Genomic DNA, 24,396 nt, shown 5'->3' with positions numbered 1-24,396 from the left:
AAGTTCTTGGGGGCGAGGACCATCCAATGCATCTTTTGTGCATGGAGAAAGGGGCTCTGGGAGAGCCCTGGCAATCAAAGATTGCTCAGAAAAAGCCCTAAAGATCCAGGAAGGCAGCCAAAGATTGGTGACTGCATTCTGCGGGCCTTTGGAGTCAATAGTGTCCTATTCAGCAGAGCCGAAGAGCTGAAGTTGTGTTTATGAGTTGGCACTTAAGTCCAGATTCTGGAAGCCAGAGCAACGGATTCTCAGGAGATAAGATTTAAACTTTGCAAAGTGGGCCGTCTGCTGAGGTCTCTCGAGTTAGAGCAACCTTGGAGAGAACTCCAAGATTAGATCTTCAAAGGTGAAGACTGGAATCCCTCATGGGAATTTCAATGAGATAGTTTGTCTCGCAGTGGTTCCTGGCAGCCGCGCAGTTTGTTAAGAAATCCATGGACTTATTCCTGGTCGCATCTGCCATTTATGTTTTCGTGTGGTGTGTTTGACCAGTTTGCTTGTTGATTCACATGAACATCATATTTACCTTGAATGTTAGGGGTAATAGATATCGTAAATTGTTTTATCTTTCTGTCCTGGTATAACGAAGTTTATTTTTGTTTGTTCAAAACACATGGAATCTTGTGCCTTTATTCACTGAGTAAAGGTATTAAATATCAAAGATAAAAGCAAATTACCCTGGATGCTGGCATCTGAAACAAAAACAGAAAATACTGGACAATCTCAGCAGGTCTGACAGCATCTGTGGAGAGAGAAAGGAACTAACCTTTCACGTTTGGATGACTCTTTGTCAAAGCTGGAGCACAACTTTCCAGGTCTCTCTGGCTTTGGCGAGGAGTCATCCAGACTCAAAGCTTTAGATCCCTTCTCTCGTCACAGATGCTGTCAGACCTGCTGAGATTGTCCAGCATTTTCTGTTTTTGTATTAAATATCAAATGTCGTCTTTAAACAAAATGTTACTTTTCTCTCACAAACCATACCGAAGCCATGGAGAACACTTCCTAATTGCTTGCTGGACCTGTATGCTAACTTTGAGTTCTTTGTATAAGCAAACTCTAGTCAGTTTCGTTTTGAAATCATTGATTATTTTTGTTTCCAACATTCCCATTCCAGTTTATTACCACTCGCTGTGTTAAAAAAAAAGTTTTCCCTCACATCCTCCTTGCATCTCTTGCCAAAATCTTAAATCTGTGTCCAAGTTCTTATAGTCCTTTATTAAAATTGCTCTGCAGGGAGCCAGCAGACTTGATAGGCCGAGTAACCGTCTTCTGTGCCATAGATAATGGTATGACTCCTTTACAAGTTCCACGTTTATACAAAATCTGTTTTTCTATTCTTACGATCAAAGTGAACAACCTCACAATTCCCCATGATACTCCATATTGGTGCCCATCCCCTTAATCTGTCTACGTATTTTTGCAGCTTCTCTGTCTGTGCTCATTATTTACATTGCCTATTAACCTTTTGTGTGTCACTATTGCAAATAATGTACCATTTATATGTGATGGAATATAACTTTTAGCTTCAGCAATTCAAGTTGTAAACTGTAGCAAATGGGGTTTCTGGTTGAGAAATCGAGAAGAACAATGTAAATGCAATTCAAACAAGTTTGGAGTTAGTTAAAGCTGAAAGCCAACGTATGTTTATCTTCAGGGTTAGAGTTAGAAGTGTAATGATTTCTGGATCTTTGGGTAAAGACAGGGTATTTATCTTTATCTCCTTAAAGGAAGATAAAAGCTAGCAATTCTAGGAAAGAGAGTCCAAACCCCTATCAGAGTTAGAAATAATTCATATGGTTTCCCAGAATCAAGGAAAATTGGGATTAAAAGATAATTAGTTTACATTTCTACGTGGGAACACACCGTGTGTGTTATATTGCCATGGAGATTGGCAAAGTTTAGTTTGATTCTTTGTTTTGATTTCATCTCTCTGAATTCAGTTAGGGCACAGCCAAGAGCCAAAACTGATTTGTGTTTGGAAAAGCAGCTAAGAGACTGTACTGAGCTTTGCATCTTCTTGAGAGATAAAGCCTGACCTACACCGGAAGTGGGGAAAATGCTCTGTCTATCGTCTGTAGTGCAGCCTGCAATTGGGAGCTGGTATTCAATATAAGACAAGGTTCGTAAGGCGACAAACAACTGGAAGATATGCTTAGTAGGAAGCTAAAAGAAATAAATCTACAGTAATCCCCTCAATAAAACGCAGTTAACCCTTTTGTAGTTCTGGAAGTAATCAGCTTGGTAGTAGTTTGAAACCACAACAGCAGCTATTGGAAACCAAGTGTGTTTCTGATGTTTTCAGTGACTCCATGAGTCATAGGGAGGCCCATGCTTGAGCTGTGTAATCTAAAAAGCTAATGGGAGGACCTCCATAAAATCTTGCACTTTGATGAATAGTTAGAATTAGAGGTTTGGGCGGCATGGTAGCACATTGGTTAGCATTGTTGCTTCACAGCTCCAGGGCTCCATGTTTGATTCCCGACTTGGGTCACTGTCTGTGTAGAGTCTGAACGTTCTCCCCATGGCTGCGTGGGTTTCCCCCGGGTGCTCCGATTTCCTCCCACAGTCCAACGATGTGCAGGTTAGGTGGATTGGCCATGATAAATTGCCCTTTGTGTCCAAAAATGTTCGGTGGGGTTACTGGGATAGGGTGGAGGTGTGGGTTTAAGTAGGGTGCTCTTTCCAAGTGCCGGTGCAGGCTCGATAGGCCGAAAGGTCTCCTTCTGCACTATAAATTCTATGATTCTAGAGTGAATTCTGGAGAGGGGGAAACTTTTGATTGGTCCCAGGAAAAGCGAACGAACCTTCAACGATTTTTTTAAGATAAGGAAACTCTTGGTGAGGAACAGAAAATCGAACCAGTCTGAATACATTGCATAAGTCTTCACAAGCTATAGTGTTAAATTACTGTGTTTCCTTTGCTTAATTAATTAATTTATTTTTTTAATTCAGAGCATCCAATTCTTTTTTCCAATTAAGGGACAATTTAGTAAGCCCCACGCAGACATGGAGAGAATGTGCAAACTCCACACGGACAATGACCCAGGGCCGGGGTTGAATCTGAGTCCTCAAGGCCGTGAGGCAGCAGTGCTAACCGCGGTGCCGCCCCTAATTTCTTCTCATATAAACAAAAATGTTGTTTTTGTAAAAAATGTGAAATCTGCGACAGGGTTCTGTCAGTTAATTGCTAAGTGTTCCGATTTCTTCTTTAAACATTCACTGTCCCGAACAGGATTGTAACTGATACCTTATCGAATGCCTTTTGAAAGTCCAGGTATACATTTACTGGTTTCCCTTAAACTACCCTACTACTCACATCTCAAAAAACTCCAATAAGTACATCAAACACATGCCTCATGGCGCTGAGGACCTGGGTTTGATCCCAGCCCCAGGTAACTGTCCATGTGGCGTTTGCACATTCTCCCCTTTTCTGCGTGGGTTTCACCCCTACAACCCAAAGTCATGCAGGGTAGGTGGATTGGTCATGCTAAATTGCCTCCTAATTGGAAAAAAAAAATTACTTTTTTTTTTAAGTATGTCAAATACTATTTCTGTTCCAAAAAATCATGTTGACTTTGTGTAATCATTTCCCAGTGCACTGTTAAGACTTTCTTAATAATAGATTCTGCCACTTTCCCGACAATTAATTTCATGCTACTGCCTAAAGTTCCCTGTTTTCTTCTTTTCTGCTTCAACTTGCGTGCGACCAACGGGAACAAGAGGGGAAAACCTGGGTTTAGCACTCTGCAGTTCCATCCCAAACTGATCATATTGACGATTACAAATCCTACGGTAAAAGGCTGATTTTTCCTGTTAAATACTTTGTATATAATTTATGCCATTTATGGTTTTGTTACTCAGAAATATCAATTCTCTCAAAAGCATTTCCATTTCAACGAATCCTGTTGCAGGATAGAAACAGCTTGCAGTTGTATCGCATCTTCACCATAGTAAAACATCTCCAGGTGCATCATGGAAGCATTATCAACCAAAATTCAGCAACAAGATACATAGCAGATATTAGATGAGTGACTATTTGTTTAGAGTGTTCGTCAAACAAAGGTAATTTAAAGGGATTTATATTTGTATTGGTAAACATTACAAATAAAAATAATTGGGTTTAACTTAATGTTTCTGAGTCTAGAAGGGCAAAACCTACAGTTGGATTCATGCTGGACAAAGCTGTTTGTATTTGAAGGGGTTGGATAAGTTCCAACTGAGTTTCTATTGTGCTTAGAGAAGGCTACAGCGTGAAGAATTTAAAAAGGCATAAGCATGTGGATGTTGCTGAGCAACTGGGGCCTTGTACGGTACTGAATGTTTTAAGTTTTAGTTCAGCTAATTGGTTTGCAGTTGGAGATAGGTAGTAAGATAGAAGGCAGCTCTCACAGGTCTGTTAGGAGCAGTGGGTTTAGAAGGCTAGAGAGGGAGCATCTCTCAGCTTTGCTAAAAGAGAAGTAATAGTTAAGAAAACAAGTGCAGAGATCCGAAAAGCAGCTAGTTACGGAAACTGGAGAAATGAGGAGAGATTTCCAAGAAGTCGGAGGTTAAAGGCACTGGAACAGAGCACTGTTTAGTAAAGACAGACAGAGCTGTGAAGAAGGCGGAGACATCAGAAAAATACCTGAAGGGATTTTTAGGTTTGTGAGATTTTACTACAGTTTGTGAAACATGAGTTGAAATAACTGTGGAAATCGGTGGCTGGATCTCATGGCTTCTGTAAAGCAGTTACGGCAAAGGAAATCTGAAGTGGATTGGTGTAAAACCCTGGATGGATTCCCTGTTAACAGTGAAAAAGTTTTGTTTTAAAGTGACAGTTGTAAAACCTGGACTGGATTTTGGAATGCAAACCACTAAGTGAACATATTATGAAAGAAGATTTTTCAGCATGCTTTTGAGAGTGGAGTTTGGAAACTCTCATGGTTTCATCATCTGAGGGGATTCTGAGGAGAAATCCGCAGACACTAACTTGGGTTCAGTGCAAAGTGGGTGTAATTGACCACAGTCTCGTGTGTGTTTAAAAGTGGCATTTTGTGTTCAAGAGGCTATTGTAGCTAAATATGTACTTTGCAATCTTTGTTAGTCTTTAAATTTGTATATATTTGTTAAGATAAAGGGGGAGGAAAAGAGTATTGAATAATAATCCAACTTTTTATGTTTAATAAATGTTCTTTTCTTACTGTTAAAACTAATTAGGAGTCCTGTGACTCTGTCCACCATGTTTTATTAAAAAAAACTACACTAGGGCTCTTCCCATCCAGATATAACATCAATAGGGATCGTAACGAGAGCTAGGATTTAAGAATATCTTAAAAGACCAAAATGGGATAGAGAGGGAGTGAGATTTAGTGAGGTAGCTGCAGACACACCCACCAATGCTGGAGCAATTAAAATTAGGGCTGTGCAAAAAGCCAGAATTGCAGAAATGTTGGAGGAGTGTAGTCAATTTTCACTCTACGTTGCGCTCATGCAGAGCAGCAAGGCTGTGCAGCAACCTAGAAATTTCCCCGGTTGAGTATAAGTTCGCCCTTTAAGTTTCTGTGCATGCACAGTCACAATACAATTTAAACAGCCCATACATTTATGTTGATAGGCCATATGCAATTAAAGAAAATGAGGGAAAACACTGGTTGTGAGGCCGGTACCAGTTACAGACATAATGAGGAGCAAGGGTTCATGGAGGCATTCGCAAGCAGAGATGAGAATTTAAGATATAAGTTTTTAAGTTTTGCTGGACTGGAAGCCAGCACAGGTCAACATAGATGCTGGGTGAATAGGGCTTGGTGCAAGCTCGGATACAAGCTGTAGAACTTTGAATAAGTTCAAGTTTACACAGCATACAAACTACATTGTACAATACAGATGTATCATGCAGCTCCGTGAAGCAACAAACCCCTGAGGGGAGATCTGATAAAGCTGTACAAGATGACGACACACTTACATAAGGTATTCAAAGAAAAGCTGTTCCCATTTGCTGATAGTACAAGGACGAGGGGACACAGATTAAAGGTCATGTGCAAAAGATTCAGGGGGACATGAGGAAGAACTCTTTTTATGCACTGAGTGGTAACCACCTCGAACTCACTGCTTATAAGGATGATCGACGCAGAGACAATCAATGATTTCAAAAGGAAATTGGATAGCTGCTTGAAGGAAATAAGCTTGCAGGGCTATGGGGATGGAGTGGAGCAATAGGACTGACTAGACTACTCTAACAGACAGTTGGCGTGAACTCTGTGCCAAATTACTTACTTCTGTGCCATTATGACTTGCACTCACAAATGACCCATCTGAAGACATTAGTGTAAAATTTTAGCCTAAAACAAATGAGGTTTGTCAACAACAGTTGGTCAACAGCTTTAAATTTCCATAAATAATTAAATCAGTATTTCTTGTGCATATCCATGTGAGGGTTCACAGCAAACAACATGAAAAATAAAATTCCATGTAACAAATCTTAAACTTACTGCTATTAGCCATAAATGTACTTACGACATTCCAGAAACTGTTTTAACCTCTCAAAAACCGCGTTCAGAAATTCCTAAATAAAGAAAAAGGAGGAGAGTTTGTTGGATAAGAATGACAAGGGTAAACAATTAGAGTACTAATAAATAACAAATGTAACAGGCTAGCAATGACAAACACAGATCCTATTAACATTAGTGAACAGTTTTGAAATATTAATGTCCACTTTCATCAAAGTTTTCAAAACCATATTTATTAGGCAGTCAATAGAAAGGTTCACCAAACTTCTGAATTTTTTTCAAATTCTATGAAATGTAAATTAATCAATCTTAAAATTTCAGAAATGAAGGGTAATTTTTTTTAATGGAAATTGGTCTGTCTTCTGGGATAAGGGCACAGATTCGGAATTTATTTATTTATCCGAATACCAAGAATTGCGGAATTCCCTGAGGAACTGATTAACTCGAACTCGTTTCAGTGTTTAGAATTGCGGCTAAAATAGTTGCGAAGCATACTTTTCTCATGCAATCAGGCATCGAAAACAAAAATTTAACTCCTCAATGAGACATATCACACTCATTACAAACCGTGCGTCTAGTCCAGAGAACCAAGGAGGCTGCAAGAACCAAGGAGGTAATTGATAAGAGTTTGGAATGGGGAAAAAAAAGTGGCAAATGAAACTCGTAATGTCAGGAAATGTAAAGTAGTACAGTTTAGCTTAAAAAAATGAAATAATTAAACATTAAAAGAGGCAAAGTAATGTGGAACAGCAGAGAAACTTGGGGACCCAAGTTCAGGAAGCAATAAAAGCTGCACTTAAAATAAAAGTGACATCTCTGGGTCACTGTCCGTGTGGAGTTTGTACATTCCCCCGTGTTTGCGTGGGTTTCACCCCCACAACCCAAAGATGTGCAGGCTAGGCAGATTGCTATTATAAATTGCCCCTTCATTGAAAAAATATGAATTGGGTACTCTAAAAAAAAATTTTAACTGACATAAAACGCTAACAGAATACTGAGTTTCATGATGAGGTGTAGACATTTCAAAATGAGATGTGATGATGAATCCATATAAAACTTTCACTTGATGAAATTTGTTTACCACGTGCAGTTTTAGGTTCCACCATACAGCAAAAAACAGAACATGGAATACAAGCCCAAAAGGAAAGCTTTAAAAATTGAAGACCATTTTTGTCAGGCATGGACAGATTATGGACTGATTTGACACTTGAAAATTATGACAGAATGACACAGAATAGTTAGAAACAAAAGCAGCAGAGGCATCACAAAAGAGGTGAAGTAGATATTAGACAAAGTGCTAGTGATTTGAAAGTGAAAGCGAGAGAAACCTCTCTGTTTCTTTAGTGTTGCAAGGCCTTGGAATCCAATACTAGATTCAATCAGCATCAATTTTGAAGGAAAGTGTTTGAAGGAAAGAGGGAATGTGGACATCATGCCGTGGTGAGGGTGGCAGTTGGAATTTCTGCTGGCCACTTGTTCCTAATGGATGTTTTCTGCTACTCAGAATTCAGTTTTAGTGAATTGGCTATTCAATCAGTAACTTAAGTGTCTAATTTGAGCAATATATTCTTCTGCACTACTGTTGCATGGCACCATGACCATGTAGTACAATTATACACAAATTACAATGGGAGAAGAAGAAATTTGACCCACCATACCAAATTGCTTTATGGAATCCAGAGAATCCTTAGTGCAGATGGAGGCCATTTGGCTCATCGAGTTTGCATTGACCCTCCAAAAAAGCACTCCCTCTAGGCCTCTTCCCCACATTGACCATGGTTAATCCACCTAACCTGCACATTTTTGGGCTGTGGGAAGAAACCAGACGAAACTGACGCAGACATGGGGAGAATGCGCCAACTCCATACAGTCACTCAACGCCGAAATAGAACCCGGGTCTCTGGGCCGGCATCAGTGTCAACCACTGTGCCACCCCTATCTCTCCTGGTTTACAAGGAGACAATGATCTCTGTTTTTCTACATGCTTCAGAGACATGGACAACCTACAGCAAGCTTTACTAAGTATTGCAGCAGTGTCACAGGGTGGTGCCTTAACAACAGCATTGAAATCCGATGGCAGGACAGGAGAACCTCTCCCAATCAAACTTGCCCAGCCTCAAGGCGCTCCTCACTCAAAACCAAATCTGCTGTGCAGAACATGCTGTTTGTGTGCCTGACACCAGGGCCGAGATTCTCCCCTACTCGGCAGGACGGGGGGTCCCGGCGTGATGGAGTGGCGTGAACCACTCCGGTGTCGGGCCGCCCCAAAGGTGCAGAAGTCTCCGCACCTTTAGGGGCCAGCCCCAACATTGAGGGGCTAGGCCCGCACCGGAGTGGTTGGCGCGCCGCCGGCTGGCGGGAACCGCCTTTGGCGCCACGCCAGCCGGGGCCGAAGGGACTTCGCCGGCCAGCGGAAGTCCACGCATGCGCCGGAGCATCAGCGGCTGCTGACGTCATCCCTGCGCATGCGCAGAGGAGGGTTCATTTCCGCCTCCGCCATGGAGAAAACTATGGCGAAGGCGGAAGGAAAAGAGTGCCACCACGGCACAGGCCCACCCGCCCATCGGTGGGCCCTGATCACGGGCCAGGCCACCGTGGGGGCACACCCTGGGGCCAGATCGCCCCGCGCCCCCCCATACCCCAGAGCCCGCCCGCGCCACCTGGTCCCGCCGATAAGGTAGGTGGTTTGATCCACACCGGCGGGAAAGGCACGACAGCGGCGGGACATTGGCCCATTACGGGCCGGTGAATCGCCGGGGGGGGGGGGGGCACACAGACCGGCGCAGAGCGATTCCCGCCCCCACCCAATCCCTGGTGCCGGAGAATTCAGGACACGGCGGGATTGACGCCGGCGCCCGACGATTCTCCAACCCGGCGGGGGGTTGGAGAATCCCATCCCAGATTCACGAAGCAATTGTTCCAGTCGGAACTCAAGTATAACAAGAGACTTCCAGTGGAAGCAAGTTATCCTCGATCCCAAGGTGCAGTTGATCAGAAGATTCCACAGGAATAATAGTCCTGATAGCACTGGCCAGCCATGCTCCCAACACTTTATAGCCACTTTAAACACTTATCTAGGGACATGGAGTTATCGAGATCGACAGCACAGAAAAGAACCTTCAGACCATCATGTCCGCGCTGGTGAAAAACAACCACCTAAGTGTTTGAATCCCATTTTCCAGCACTTGTATATACCCTGGCATCACAAGTGCACATCTAAATACTTCTTAAATGTAATGAGGTTCTCTGCCTCCACCACCCTTTCTAGCAGTGAGTTCCAAACTCCCACCACCCTCTGGGTAAAAAGGCTTTTCCTCATATGCCCTCTAAACAACCTGACCCTCATCTTAAATCGACGCCCACTGGTCATATATTCTTTCCACCACGGGGAAAAGTTTCTTCCTGCCTACTCTATCCATGCCACTCATGATTTTATACATCACAATCATGAGTGACCTCTGATTCAGTCTCTGGAGCAGTCTCCTCTGCTCCAAGGAAAACAACCCCAGTCTATCCAATTTCTTTTCATAATTAAAACTCACCAGCCCGGGCAAAATCCTGCTAAATCCTGCTAAATCCTCCCCATTTAGAATACTGTGAGCAATTTTGGGCCCCACACCTCAGGAAGGACATACTGGCACTGGAGCGGGTCCAGCGGAGATTCACACGGATGATCCCAGGAATGGTAGGCCTAACATACGATGAACGTCTGAGGATCGTGGGATTATATTCATTGGAGTTTAGGAGGTTGAGGGGAGATCTAATAGAAACTTACAAGATAATGAATGGCTTGGATAGGATGGACGTAGGGAAGTTGTTTCCATTAGCAGGGGAGACTAGGACCCGGGGGCACAGCCTTAGAATAAAAGGGAGTCACTTTAGAACAGAGATGAGGAGAAATTTCTTCAGCCAGAGAGTGGTAGGTCTGTGGAATTCATTGCCACAGAGGGCGGTGGAGGCCGGGACATTGAGTGTCTTTAAGACAGAAATTGATAAATTCTTGATTTCTCGAGGAATTAAGGGCTATGGGGCGAGAGCGGGTTAATGGAGTTGAAATCAACCATGATTGAATGGTGGAGTGGACTCGATGGGCCGAATGGCCTTACTTCCGCTCCTATGTCTTATGGTCTTATGGTCTTAAATCTCCTCTGCACCCTTTCCAGTGCTATCACATCTGCCCTGTAATGCACATTACAGGACTGCACACAATACTCTAGCTGTGACCTAACCCCAACGTTTTATAGTTATAATATAATAATCTTTATTGTTGTCACAAGTAGGCTTATATTAACACTACAATTAAATTACTGTGAAAATACCCTAGTTACAACATGACATCCTTGTTCCGAAAACGTTTATGCCTTGGCTAATAAATGCAAGTATACCTTATGCTTTCTTAACCACTCTACCCACTTACCCTGCTACTTTAACGGACCGTGCACAAGCACACCAAGGTCCTCTAACCCTTGGTGCTTTCCAGGATCCTGTATTCCCTTGCCTTGTGTGTCGTGCCCAAGAGCATCACCTCACACTTATCTGGATTGAATTCCATTTGCCGCTGATCAACCCAACTGACCAGCCGTCTATATCCTCCTGTAATCAAAGGCTATCCTCTTCACTATTTACCACCCACCAATTTACGTATCGTCTGCAAACTGACTGATCAACTCTCCTACATTCAAGTGCAAATCATTTATATAAACATCAAACAGCAAGGGCCCAGCACTGATCCCTGCAGGACCCCATTGACGAGAGCTTCCAGTCAGAAAAAAGCCCCTCGTTCATCACCCTCTGCTTCCTTTCCACAGCCAATTCTGAGTCCAATTTACCACTTTCCTTGGATCCCATGGGCTCTTACCTTAGCTATCAGTCTCCCATGTGGGACTTTATCAAACGCCTTGCTGCAGTCCAAGTCGATTACATTAAATGCACTGCCCTCACCTACACACTTGGTCACCTCTTCAGAAAATTCAATAAAGTTCGTCAGATATATGACTTCCCTTTAAAACCACGCTGACTGTTCTTGATTAATCCCTGCCTCCCCAAATGCAGATTAATTCAGTCTCTCAGAATTTCTTCAATAGTTTCCCCACTACTGAGGTGAGACTGACTGGTCGGTAGTTTCCTGATTTATCCCTTCCTCCATCCTTGAATAATGGTACCATATTGGCTAAACTTTTTTTTTTGTTTATAAGTTTAGAGTATCCAATTTTTTTTTCCAATTAATCGGCAATTTAGTGTGACCAGTCCACCTAACATACACATCGTTGGGTTGTGATAGTGAAACCCATGCAGACACGGGGAGAATGTGCAAACTCCACATGGACAGTGACCCAGGGCCGGAATTCGAACACGGGTCCTCAGCGCCGTAGGGCACATGCTGCCCTACATTGGCTATCCTACAGTCCTCTAGCACCTCTCCTGTGGCCTGAGAGGAATAAAAAATAGCCAGCACCCCTGCTATTTCCTCCCTTGCCTCACACAACAGCCTGGGATAAATTTCATTTGGCCCTGGAGCCTTGTCTACTTCAAAGCCTGCCAGACCAATCAGAACCTCTTGGCTATCTATGTTAATCTTTTTAATTTTATTACAGTCCTTCGCCCTGATTTCTATACCCACACCTTCCCCCTCACAGGTGAGCAATAACAAAAAATATTAATTTTGAACCCTCCTATATCCTCCAGCTCCACCACAAATTACCACTGTGGTCCTTAATGGGTCCTACTCTTTCCCTAGTTATACTTTTTCCCTTAATGCACTTGCAAAACAACTTAGGAGTTTCCTTTATTTTATCTGCCAGTATCCTTTCATGGCCCTTTTTTGCTCTCCTAATTTCCTTTTTAAATTTATCTGGCACATTCTACACAACTCTCAGGCTTCTGCTGTTTTGAACCCTCGATATCTGCCATTAGCCCCCCTTTTTCTCCTGATCCAATGCTGTAAATTCCTTGATATCCACAGTTCATATGTACTGGTTCAGCACAGTGGGCTAAATAGCTGACTTGCAATGCAGAACAATGCCAGCAGCGCAGGTTCAATTCCCGAATAGGCACCGGAATGTGCCGACGAGGGGCTTTCACAGTAACTTCATTGAAGCTTACTTGTGACAATAATTATTATTATTCACTGATTTTGTTGGTCCCACCCTTTTTCTTGATTGGAACATGTTGGCCCAGCACTCTCCCAATTTCCTTCTTGAATGCGCCCCACTGTTCTGTCACAGATTTATCTAAAAATAGTTGCCCTCGGTGCACTCTGGCCAAATCACAGCTGATCTTATTAAAATCAGCTTTCCCCCAGTTTCCAACTTGGATTTCAGGCCCATCCTTGACTTTTTCCACAACAATCTTGAATCTAGTGGGAGCTATGATCACTGTCTGCAAAATGCTCCCCCACTGATTATTCAACCACTTTGACTGGCTTTGTTACCTAAAATTAAGTCCAAGGCCGTCCCCTCTCTTGTAGGACTTTCTACCTTTCTCAGCCATTTCTTTGTTCCCCATTATGAATTGTCCCGTTTCTGACTGTAAGGGGCCGACATTCGTTTTTATTAATCTTTTCCTCTTTACAGACCTATAGAAATTTTTAGAGTCAGCTTTTAGATTCCCCGCTAGCTTACTTTCATAATCTATTTTTCACTTCTTAATCAATCCCTTGTCCACCATTGCTGGATTTTAAACTGCTCCCAATCCTCAGGTCTATGGCTATTTTGTCAATTTGTATGCTTCTTCTCGGAATCTAATACTACCTCTAATTTCCCTTTAATCTATGGTTTGGCCACAGTTCCCTTTCCATTCTTGCGCCAAATAGGAACAAACAACTTTTGAGTTCACCTATTGGTTCCTTGCATTCCTCCCCATTGCCTGTCCACTGTCCTTCCTTTCAGTAATATTTCCCAGTCCATCAAAGCCAACTCATTCGTCATACCATCATAGTTATCTTAACTGAGATTCAGGACCCTGGTCTCAGAATCAACTACCTCACTATTCACCTTGATAAATAATTCAATCATATTATGGTCACTCATCCCCAAGGGTTCTCTCACAACTAGATTGCCAACTAATCCTTTCACATTGTGCAATACCCAGTTCAAGATGGCCATTTCCCTTGCTGGTTCCTCAACATACTGGTCCAGAAAACCATCCCGTATACACTCCAGAAATTCCTCCTCTTTTGTACTGTGGCTAATTTGACTCAGCCATTCTATATGCAGATTGAAGTCACCCAGAATCACAGATGTTCCTTTATCACATGTATCTCTGATTTCTTTTCAACATTACCATTACAGCTTGGTCTGTGTACCACCCTCACAAATGGTTTTTTGCCCCTCGGTGTTTCTTAACTCAACACATACAGATTCCATATCATCTCAGCTAATATCTTTTCTCAATATTGTACCAATATCTTCTTTAGTCAACAATGTAACTCCAACGCCTTTTCCTTTCTGTCTGTCCTTTCCTATCTGCTGTTCTATTTCTCTCAGATTGTTAGTGGGCCTATAGAGCACTCCCAGCAGTGTTATTGCTGCTTTTTGGTTTTCATTTCTACCCATAAGGTTCCATTTGAAGAGCCTTCTACGATGTTGTCCCTCCTTACTGCTGTAATTGATTTCCTGATCAAAACTGCGACACGCCCTTCTCTTTTACCTCTTTCCTTATCTTGCCTGAAGATCCTATATCCTGCTGCCAAATCCTACCCCTCTCTCAACCACGTCTCTTAGAATCATAGAGTTCCTACAGTACAGAAGGAGGCCATTCGGATCATCGAGTCTGCACCGATTCTCTGAAAGAGTACCCTACCTGGGCGTACTCCCCTGCCCCATTCCCGAAACCCCACTTAAATGTTTGGGCACTAAGGGGAAATTTAGCTTGACCAATTCAAGGAGATTCATTTGATTGATTCCAGAGGTGAGGGGTTTGTCTTATGGTGAGAGATTGAACAATTTAGACCTATACTCTCTAGAGTTTAAAAGAACGAGGGAAAATCAAACTGAGGTATCTGAGATGAAAAAGAAATGGATAAAGTAGACGGGAGCAAATGCTTCCTCTTGTGGGGTATTCCAGAACGAGAGGTCATAGTCTTAGGATAAGTAGCAAATTTAAAAAGGAGTCGAGGAGAAAATACTTCTCCCAAAGGATTGTGAATCTGTGGAATTTGCTACCCCAGAGTGCGGTCGATGCAGGGACAATGACTAAATTTAAGAGGAGTTAGACAGATTTTAAATAAGTAATGGGTTGAAGGGTTATGGAGAACGGGCAGGACAGTGGAGTTAAGGTCAGGATGAAATCAGCCATGATCTAATGGTGGAGCAGGCTCCATGGGTCAAGTGGCCTAATTCTGCTCCTATATCTTATGAACTTATAACGGAACGTATTTTTAGTATGAGGGATGGGACTTCGACTCCACAAGGATTATGTATGCATTGGTTAAATCTCCCGATGTTGGCATGGATAAATGCATACCCAACAGCTGGACTGATGAGGATGATATTAAATAGGCTGTTCTAGTGTTGATTGTCTCCCGACCTACTTTAGGTTCAGTCTAGCAGATATCTTTAGAAATCAGTCAACTCAGTTAACATTGATGCTACCAAGGGAAGCACGAAGCCTTGGCAATAAACTACCACACAACATTACAGACAACTGCATTGTAATGGTCTGAGTCATTGAAGAACCGATACAGAAGTTGGTCTGGCATCAGTGCAAAGGAGACATATTAAACTTCAAAGCTCTTTTGGCAAAGACTTAAGTCAAATTCCACGTGGAACAGTAGCAAATGACACAGGCTGACGAGATAATTGGTCAGCTTCCTGAAATAACTCATTTTCGTTTCTCTGCCCTTTACACAAACCATTTCATTTTTTAACGCAATTTTATATTCACTTTCCTGAATTTGGAATATGAATGATATTTCTACCATTTCATATCCTCATCAGCTGAATAACTAGAGAATCAATGTGAGGATAAAATATGCCTGACCACAAGTGCAAAATCAGAGATACTTGAATTATGACAATAGGCCACCCAGGTTATAAGACCATAAGACATAGGAGTGGAAGTAAGGCCATTCGGCCCATCGAGTCCACTCCACCATTCAATCATGGTTGATTTCAACTCCATTTACCCGCTCTCTCCCCATAGCCCTTAATTCCTCGAGAAATCAAGAATTTATCAATTTCTGTCTTAAAGACACTCAATGTCCCGGCCTCCACCGCCCTCTGTGGCAATGAATTCCACAGACCTACCACTCTCTGGCTGAAGAAATTTCTCCTCATCTCTGTTCTAAAGTGACTCCCTTTTATTCTAAGGCTGTGCCCCCGCGTCCTAGTCTCCCCTGCTAATGGAAACAACTTCCCTACGTCCATCCTATCCAAGCCATTCATTATCTTGTACGTTTCTATTAGATCTCCCCTCAACCTCCTAAACTCCAATGAATATAATCCCACGATCCTCAGACGTTCATCGTATGTTAGGCCTACCATTCCTGGGATCATCCGTGTGAATCTCCGCTGGACCCGCTCCAGTGCCAGTATGTCCTTCCTGAGGTATGGGGCCCAAAATTGCTCACAGTATTCTAAATGGGGCCTAACTAGTGCTTTATAAAGCCTCAGAAGTACATCCCTGCTTTTATATTCCAAGCCTCTTGAGATAAATGACAACATTACATTTGCTTTCTTAATTACGGACTCAACCTGCAAGTTTATGATGTTATGATGTGTTTATGCCAGAGGAATTGAAAAAATCTGGATCAGGAGGATAGGTGGGGAGCATGGCACTAGGAAATGACATAATATGAAACATCAGGATCTTAGGTGAACCTAGAAAATGGAAATTAAGATTATATTCAGACAAAGTTGACTGAAAGGAAGGTGATGTGTGAAACATATTCAGAAAACGACAGAAATGCTCCAGTGGGAAGCAGAAAAGTAGTTAAACCACTATGGTTTAAAATGTCTGAAATAAAAGATGCAGATCAGCCTGAGACAGTACACTGTGTGAAAAATAGGAAAGCAAGTCATTTAAATAGGTCACCTGAATCAAACTAATACAAATAACCACCCAAGCAGCCCAAAATCAGAATATGGCCTTTTGCATCAGGGAATCCAAGCTTGTGTTGATACCGTTCTGGGAAACTGCAACCACAGATTGATCAAGTTTAACTGGGGTTATTTATATCAGAAACCAAGTAGAAAACATTAAAACAAGCTCATTTGAAACAAAATAGCAACTTAAGATTCGGAAAGGCTAGTCAACAATTCAGATAATATCACAGGAAACATCTTTAACAGCATTAGGATAAGCATGTTGATCAAATATATTCCTAAACCAAGACATTTAGAGTAAATAGATGTGGCTTAAAGAGAGTAATATAAATAAGAAAAAACATTTCTAAACTTCCTGCAAAGAAGGAATAGGACTCATTGGATGGTGCAGGTTCATGTTTAAGGGGCAAAGAAAGAACTAGAAAAAAGCATGCATTGCATCGGAGAGTAAGTATTTCCATTATGAAAGAGTGAAGCGGTGAAACCTATTAAAAAATACAAAGTGATTGAAGACATAATGCACAACGGCCAATAAAAATTCTGAATGTGTTATTTTTAAGTATTGCCAAGGGGAATGTGATGTAGCCAATGACAGTAAATAGAAGTCATGGTTATTGAGCAGAAATGATGGTAATGATTAGAAGTCCCAAAACAATAAATTCTCAAGATAACTGGCATTTGTCCCAAAATGCTCAAAAGAGACCACAAGGTATTGATAACTATAAGAGAGCTTTTACAAACTGGGTACCAGTAGATTGTAAACATGCTAACACAGTTCCTATGTTCAAAAAGGCAGACACAGGTAATAAGGAACCCATTTATCTTAGTTCAATCCCATGTAAAATAGTGGAATTAACTATCTGGTATAAACTTGAAAATATCTTTACAATAATAATATATTTGAAGATACTGTTACTACTGCCGCTCCTCTCTTCCTCCTCTTTAGTTATAATTGTGGTTCTGCCTTGGGGCAGGGTTTGGGGCTTTGTTGCGTTATGCAGTATGCATTTAGGGTTTCCGGGCATTTTCTTTTGTTTTTGGAAGGGTGGGTATGACAAATCTTGCTCTGTATGGGTGGCCTGGAATCCGGGAAAAGATCATTGAAAGATTGGATCATTGAATTATGGAATTAAGTCAATTATGACGTTGTTCTCCTGTTCCATACTGTGCTCATGCGCGTTCAGTTGTATCTTTTTATCCCCCCTCCCTTCCTTTGGGTGCTGTATTATTTTGTAACTTTGTTGTATTATTGTGTTTTTAAAAATTAGATCTCAATAAAAGGCTTTTATTTTTAAAAAGGCTACGTACAAGTTGAAATGAAATCTGTGAGATTCCAAGCAAATTGTGGGCACAGTTTAAGGAAACTATTTGGCTACAGGGACAAAAACAACTGCCCTTTACTAGAGGAGTTGCTCTGTAATGGGGGCTGATTTTGGGCCCACTATGCTTCTTAATTCAGATTGCTGATTTAGACTCAAAACAAATCTATACTAAGAGGCCCAATTTGCAGATAATATGCAACGTTGGTTGAAGTAGGGGAAATAATTCAAAAATTACATTATAAACTGTCTCAACACAATTAATTGGACAGCAGATTAAATTTAATATGGGCAAATGAAAAATACCACACACTGGGAGAAAAATAATCCACACAAAAACTCAATGATGGTGCTGAAATAGACAAACATAAGTTGATTAAAATCAAAGGAGACATATCAGATGTAATGCACAGAACTTTGTCCTATTAGAGATGAGGTATAAGTCAATACCATTTTAACTATATAGCCAAGACAGTAAATAGAAGTCATGGTGAGCAGCAAACGAACAATAATCACTATACTGGTATTTGTCCACAGGCTTATTGCAGGTTTCAGAGTGGACATTTGCTATCTTTGTGTGAAACAGAATAACACTATCCTAAAGGTAATCTGTGACATCTGTGCCACTCAGATTGAAGAATGCTCAATGAGATTCAGGGCCAGATTTTCAAAGCAGGTTCAGGAACCTGGATGAATTCCAGATTTCAAGCCCACACTTCAGCTGTGTTACCCTTGTGGTATTACTTTGAAATTCGAATAGCCTAATTGGCCAGGTGGTGAGCTGAGCACCCAATCAGTAGGACCTAGCACCTCCAGGAAGATGAAGTTGCCTACCTGGTGAAAAGCAGCAAAGACAGGTAACAGCAATGTTGGGGGGTTGCTGCTGCCTTGCCAAAGAGAGCACGCAGGTCCTTACAGGAAGTGTTGGTGCGAATGCAATTTTACTACTACACTCCTGTATGCTTCACCCGATGCCGGAGTCTATGTATTTACATTGTACACTTAATGTTTGCCCTATTGAGCATTTACTTTTCATGTACGGAATGATCTGTTATTGGCCCTACAGCAAATCCAGCAAATGTATAATATTATGTACAAGTTTTTCAGGTTTACCCGAATTAAAATTTTAAAATGGTATTCTCCATCAAACAGGCACACTGTCATCGAGCATGCTTTCCATTTCCCATTCTGCCACTCACCCCTGCAGCCATAATTTTGAAATCTCACCCACACTGAATTCCAGCCCCACAGTCATTGAGAATCAAGCACAAAATCTAAAGCAGGACCTGAAATGAGATTTGAAACGCGTATAGAAACGAGACCAAGAGAAGCAAAGAAAGATGGGTTTAAGCTAAGTAAGAGACAAAGTGCAAGAAAAGTTTTACATTTTCCAATACAAATTAAACTTTAAAGTATTACAATTTTCAAATTAATTTTTCACTTCCAGAGAAACTGTCAGTAATTATGCCTCGTCAGACTGTTAAAATTTAATTTACACTGGAAGCGATGAGTTCCAGTGTTTTGCTGCCATTGAATTTGCAGAATTTCACTGGTGATATTCCTTCAGGGTTTCATGGTGTGTGTTGTACATTGTCCACGTCTCTGATGCTTACAGGACAGGTAGCACTGCAGCCGTGCAGAACACATGAGCTTGGTGTCTGGTTTCAGGTCTTTGCCATTGAATACTCTTTTCCTCAGTTGGCTGAAGGCGATGCTGGCACATTTAGTTTCATGACTGATATCTGCTTTCACTGGGAGGAGGCTTCCATGGTATGAGAAATGATCCATATTGTTCAATGGATCTTGATATTCGGGGGCAATATTGTGCTGCAGGAGCAGGGTGTTAGAGGACATTGACTTCCGGTTGTTTAGCCCAAGGCCCATTCTTTCATATGCCTCCATGACTGCATCAACAACAGTTTGGGGCTCATCCTCTCGAGTGTGCATACGCAAGTATCATCAGCATACTGCAGCTCAGTGATAAATGCTTCTGTACTGGAGGTAGTGACGGTCGACTATTTTCCTGCCGATCTTTTTTAGTAGCTCCAATCTGGTGGGGAGCTTTATGGAAATGGACAGTTGAATGTTGCTGTGCGAAAGATAGAAAAGAGCATTGGGGCAATACCACAGCCTTGCTTAACCCCATTTTGTGCTTGTACCGGGTCTCTTGAAGATCCATTGGCAAGGATCACGGTTTACATGTCACTGTGCTGTGTATGGTGTCAAATTTCTGCATGCAGCCATATTTGAGGAGAGCGTTCCACATTCCCTCCCAAATGATAGAGAGTTGAAGGCTGTTGTAGAGTCAAGGAAGGTCATGGAGACTGGTTTCCCTCTGCATTTTTCTTGGACTTGTCTTGCTGTGAAGATCTGGTCCACTATGCCTTTTGATGGATCAAATTCACATTGTGACTCCAGTGGGAGCTCTTGAGATACAGGGGAAAGGCAATCGAGGAGGATTTTGGCAATGACCTTCCCTGTTTTGGACAGAAGAGATACCTTTCTACTGTTTCCCCAATCAGCCTTTTTTCACTTTTTGAAGATGGTCATGATTGCAGTGTCTCGGAGATCCCCTGGCATGTTCTCCTCCTTCCAGATGAGGGAGATGACATCATGTATTCATGCCAAAGCAGTACTTCTCCATTGTATTTTAGTATTTTAGTGGGGTCTCCGTCTGCACCATTGGTTTTTAGCTGCTGGGTGGTGTGTTCAACTGCATGTTGAGCTGGGATTGTGCTGATGCAATGACAGGTAGCGTGCTGTGGAATGTGGTCGAGGGCACTCATGTCAAGCACCGAGTCTCAGTCGAGGAGATCCTCAATGTGCTAGTTCCAACAAGCACGGGCAGTTTCTCTGCCTTTGATAAATGCCACTCCACCTCAACTCTCAAGTGGGGTAGGTCCTTGGGTGCTTGGGCCGAAAATGGTCTTGACTGCAATGAAGCATCCACGCATGTCGTGGCCGATTGCTGTATTTCTTGCGCTCTGTTCTATACATAGCAGGATTTTGGTTGTGCCACGGCGTTCATTTGTCCATGCTTTCTTTCCCTCAAAATTGCTTCCAATTCAGGAGCACCTTGCACTGTCGATTTAGTAGCTCCTAATCGTTCTCGGCAAACCAGTCTTGATGTTTCCAGGAATACCCTTGCAGGTTCTGACTATAATTAAGGGCGCACAAGGCACTCTGGACATTGTGGTTCCTGCTCATTGAGTATGGCCAGGTTGCTTGTGAGGCTCTGACTGAATAGGACTTCCTTCAAGTCCTTCAACGTTGATTTGCCTGCGTCAGCACTTCTCTTGCTGCTGCTATTTTAGGCCAGGTTGATGGAAATATAAGCCTGAATTAGGCAATGGTCAGGTCCTGTCATGGCCCAGGTGAGGAGAATATCCCTGTGGTGTCTCGTTCAGACCATGACATGTTGACATAGGTGCCCATAATAAATAATAATAATCACTTATTGTCACTAGTAGGCTTCAATGAAGTTACTGTGAAAAGCCCTTAGTCACCACATTCCGGCGCCTGTTCTTCGGTAAGGGAATGACCACAATGAGAGTGTTCCCATGAAGTTTTGTGTTTATCTCTCTGACGAAATAGACTATTCCTTATAATCAGACCATGTTATAACCATTTCATCAGAAGGAGGACTCCGTTGCTGTCAGCTTTTCCTTGCCAATCATGACTTTCCAGAGTTTTATGTCCCTCCCAACTCTGGCATTTAAATCACCGAGGAACATCAGCTGGTCTTGCATTGGGACACATTACAAGTCAAGGCTGAGACGTTCATTTATCCCACAAAGGGGCTCGCTGAGACAATCAACGAGTTAATTTTTTATAGTGAAGCCAACTCCGTGGAATTGGCTCTTTTCCTCTGATTTACCTTTCCAGAAGAAGGTGTATCCACCACCTTGTTCCTTGAGCTGGCCGTCTCCTTCCCAGCCTGTCTCATTCAGAGCAGCAACGTTGATGTCCCAGTGCCAGAGTTCGCAGGCTACAATAGCAATTTGGCATCCTGGTCTATCGCTGCTGGGGTTGTCCATGGGAGCTGATGTTCCAGGTCCTGAAATTGATTTTGAGGGAGTGGAAGATGCGAGTGTATGGGTTCTTTTAATATGGGGCAGCCATTAAACATCGGCTAAAATACTGTCCTGACTGATCAAGATCTTTCTTTGTTCGGTGGCAGGGATAGCAGAGATGACTGGAGCTCAAGGGTGTTATTTAGAACATAGAACATTACAGCGCAGTACGGGCCCTTCGGCCCTCGATGTTGCGCCGACCCGTGAAACCATCTGAAGCCTATCTGACCTACACTATTCCATTTTCATCCATATGTCTATCCAGTGACCACTTAAATGCCCTTAAATTTGGCGAGTCTACTACTGTTGCAAGCAGGGCGTTCCACACCCCTACTACTCTCTGAGTAAAGAAACTGCCTCTGACATCTGTCCTATATCTACCACCCCTCAATTTAAAGCTATGTCCCCTCATGTTGATCATCACCATCCGAGGAAAAAGACTGTCACTGTCCACCCTATCTAACCCTCTGACTATCTTATATGTCTCTATTAAGTCACCTCTCAGCCTTCTCCTCTCTAACGAAAACAACCTCAAGTCCCTGAGCCTTTCCTCGTAAGACCTTCCCTCCATACCAGTCAACATCCTAGTAAATCTCCTCTGAACCCTTTCCAAAGCTTCCACATCCTTCCTATAATGTGGTGACCAGAACTGCACGCAGTACTCCAGATGCGGCCGCACCAGAGTTTTGTACAGCTGCAGCATGACCTCGTGGCTCCGAAACTCAATCCCCCTACTGATAAAGGCTAGCACACCATATGCCTTCTTAACAGCCCTATTAACCTGGGTGGCAACTTTCAGGGATTTATGTACCTGGATGCCGAGATCTCTCTGTTCATCTACACTACCAAGAATCTTGCCATTAGCCCAGTACTCTGCATTCCTGTTACTCCTTCCAAAGTGAACCACCTCACACTTTTCCGCATTAAACTCCATCTGCCACCTCTCAGCCCAGCTCTGCAGCTTATCTATGTCCCTCTGTAACCTATAACATCCTTCAGCACTATCCACAACTCCACCAACCTTCGTGTCATCTGCAAATTTACTAACCCATCCTTCTACACCCTCTTCCAGGTCATTTATAAAAATGACAAACAGCAGTGGCCCCAAAACAGATCCTTGCGGTACACCACAAGTAACTGAACTCCAGGATGAACATTTGCCATCAACCACCACCCTCTGTCTTCTTTCAGCTAGCCAATTACTGATCCAAACCGCTAAATCACCTTCAATTCCATACTTCCGTATTTTCTGCAATAGCCTACCGTGGGGAACCTTTTCAAATGCCTTACTGAAATCCATATACACCACATCAACCGCTTTACCCTCATCCACCTGTTTGGTCACCTTCTCAAAAAACTCAATAAGGTTTGTGAGGCATGACCTACCCTTCACAAAACCATGTTGAGTATCGCTAATCAACTTGTTCTTTTCAAGATGATTATAAACCCTATCTCTTATAACCTTTTCCAACATTTTACCCACAACCAAAGTACGGCTCACTGGTCTATAATTACCAGGGTTGTCTCTACTCCCCTTCTTGAACAAGGGGACAACATTTGCTATCCTCCAGTCTTCCGGCATTATTCCTGTCGACAAAGATGACATAAAGATCAAGGACAAATGCTCTGCAATCTCCTCCCTGGCTTCCCAGAGAATCCTAGGATAAATCCCATCTGGCCCAGGGGACTTATCTATTTTTACACTTTCCAAAATTGCTAACACCTCCTCCTTGTGAACATCAATCCCATCTAGCCTGGTCGACTGTACCTGCATATTCTCCACGACAACATTGTCTTTCTCCAGTGTAAACACTGACAAAAAATATCCATTTAACACTTCCCCTATCTCCTCTGATTCCACACACAACTTTCCACTACTATCCTTGATTGGCCCTAATCTTATTCTAGTCATTCTTTTGTTCCTGATATACCTATAGAAAGCCTTAGGGTTTTCCTTGATCCTATCCACCAACGACTTTTCGTGTCCTCGCCTCGCTCTTCTTAACTCTCCCTTTAGGTCATTCCTGGCTAACTTGTAACTCTCAAGTGCCCTAACTGAGCCTTCATGTCTCATCCTAACATAAGCCTTCTTCTTCCTCTTGACAAGTGCTTCAACTTCCTTAGTAAACCACGGTTCCCTTGCTCGACAACTTCCTCCCTGCCTGACAGGTACATACTTATCAAGGACACGCAGTAGCTGTTCCTTGAAAAAGCTCCACATTTCGATTGTACCCATCCCCTGCAGTTTCCTTCCCCATCCTATACATCCTAAACCTTGCCAAATAGCATCATAATTGCCTTTCCCTCAGCTATAATTCTTGCCTTGTGGTATATACCTATCCCTGCCCATCGCTAAAGTAAACATAACCAAATTGTGATCACTATCACCAAAGTGCTCACCTACATCTAAATCTAACACCTGGCCGGGTTCATTACCCAGTACCAAATCCAATGTGGCATCGCCCCTTGTTGGCCT

At 42.5% G+C, this 24,396-nt stretch overlaps 1 protein-coding gene across 2 annotated transcripts in view; it reads right to left on the bottom strand.

Moving 5' to 3' along the window:
- ipo11 (importin 11) overlaps positions 1-24,396 on the bottom strand; it is a 712,587-nt gene that overhangs the window by 523,314 nt on the left and 164,877 nt on the right. For both annotated transcript variants that reach the window (XM_038791006.1, XM_038791005.1), the window contains exon 8: positions 6,493-6,541. In XM_038791006.1, coding sequence (XP_038646934.1) covers positions 6,493-6,541 — 49 coding nt within the window. The remainder of the gene's footprint in view (positions 1-6,492; positions 6,542-24,396) is intronic.

This window comes from Scyliorhinus canicula, chromosome 3 (assembly GCF_902713615.1).
Source record: "Scyliorhinus canicula chromosome 3, sScyCan1.1, whole genome shotgun sequence".
Taxonomy (NCBI): domain Eukaryota; kingdom Metazoa; phylum Chordata; class Chondrichthyes; order Carcharhiniformes; family Scyliorhinidae; genus Scyliorhinus; species Scyliorhinus canicula.
Note: the sequence above shows the minus strand (reverse complement) of the source record. Positions and strands in the feature narration are given on the sequence as shown.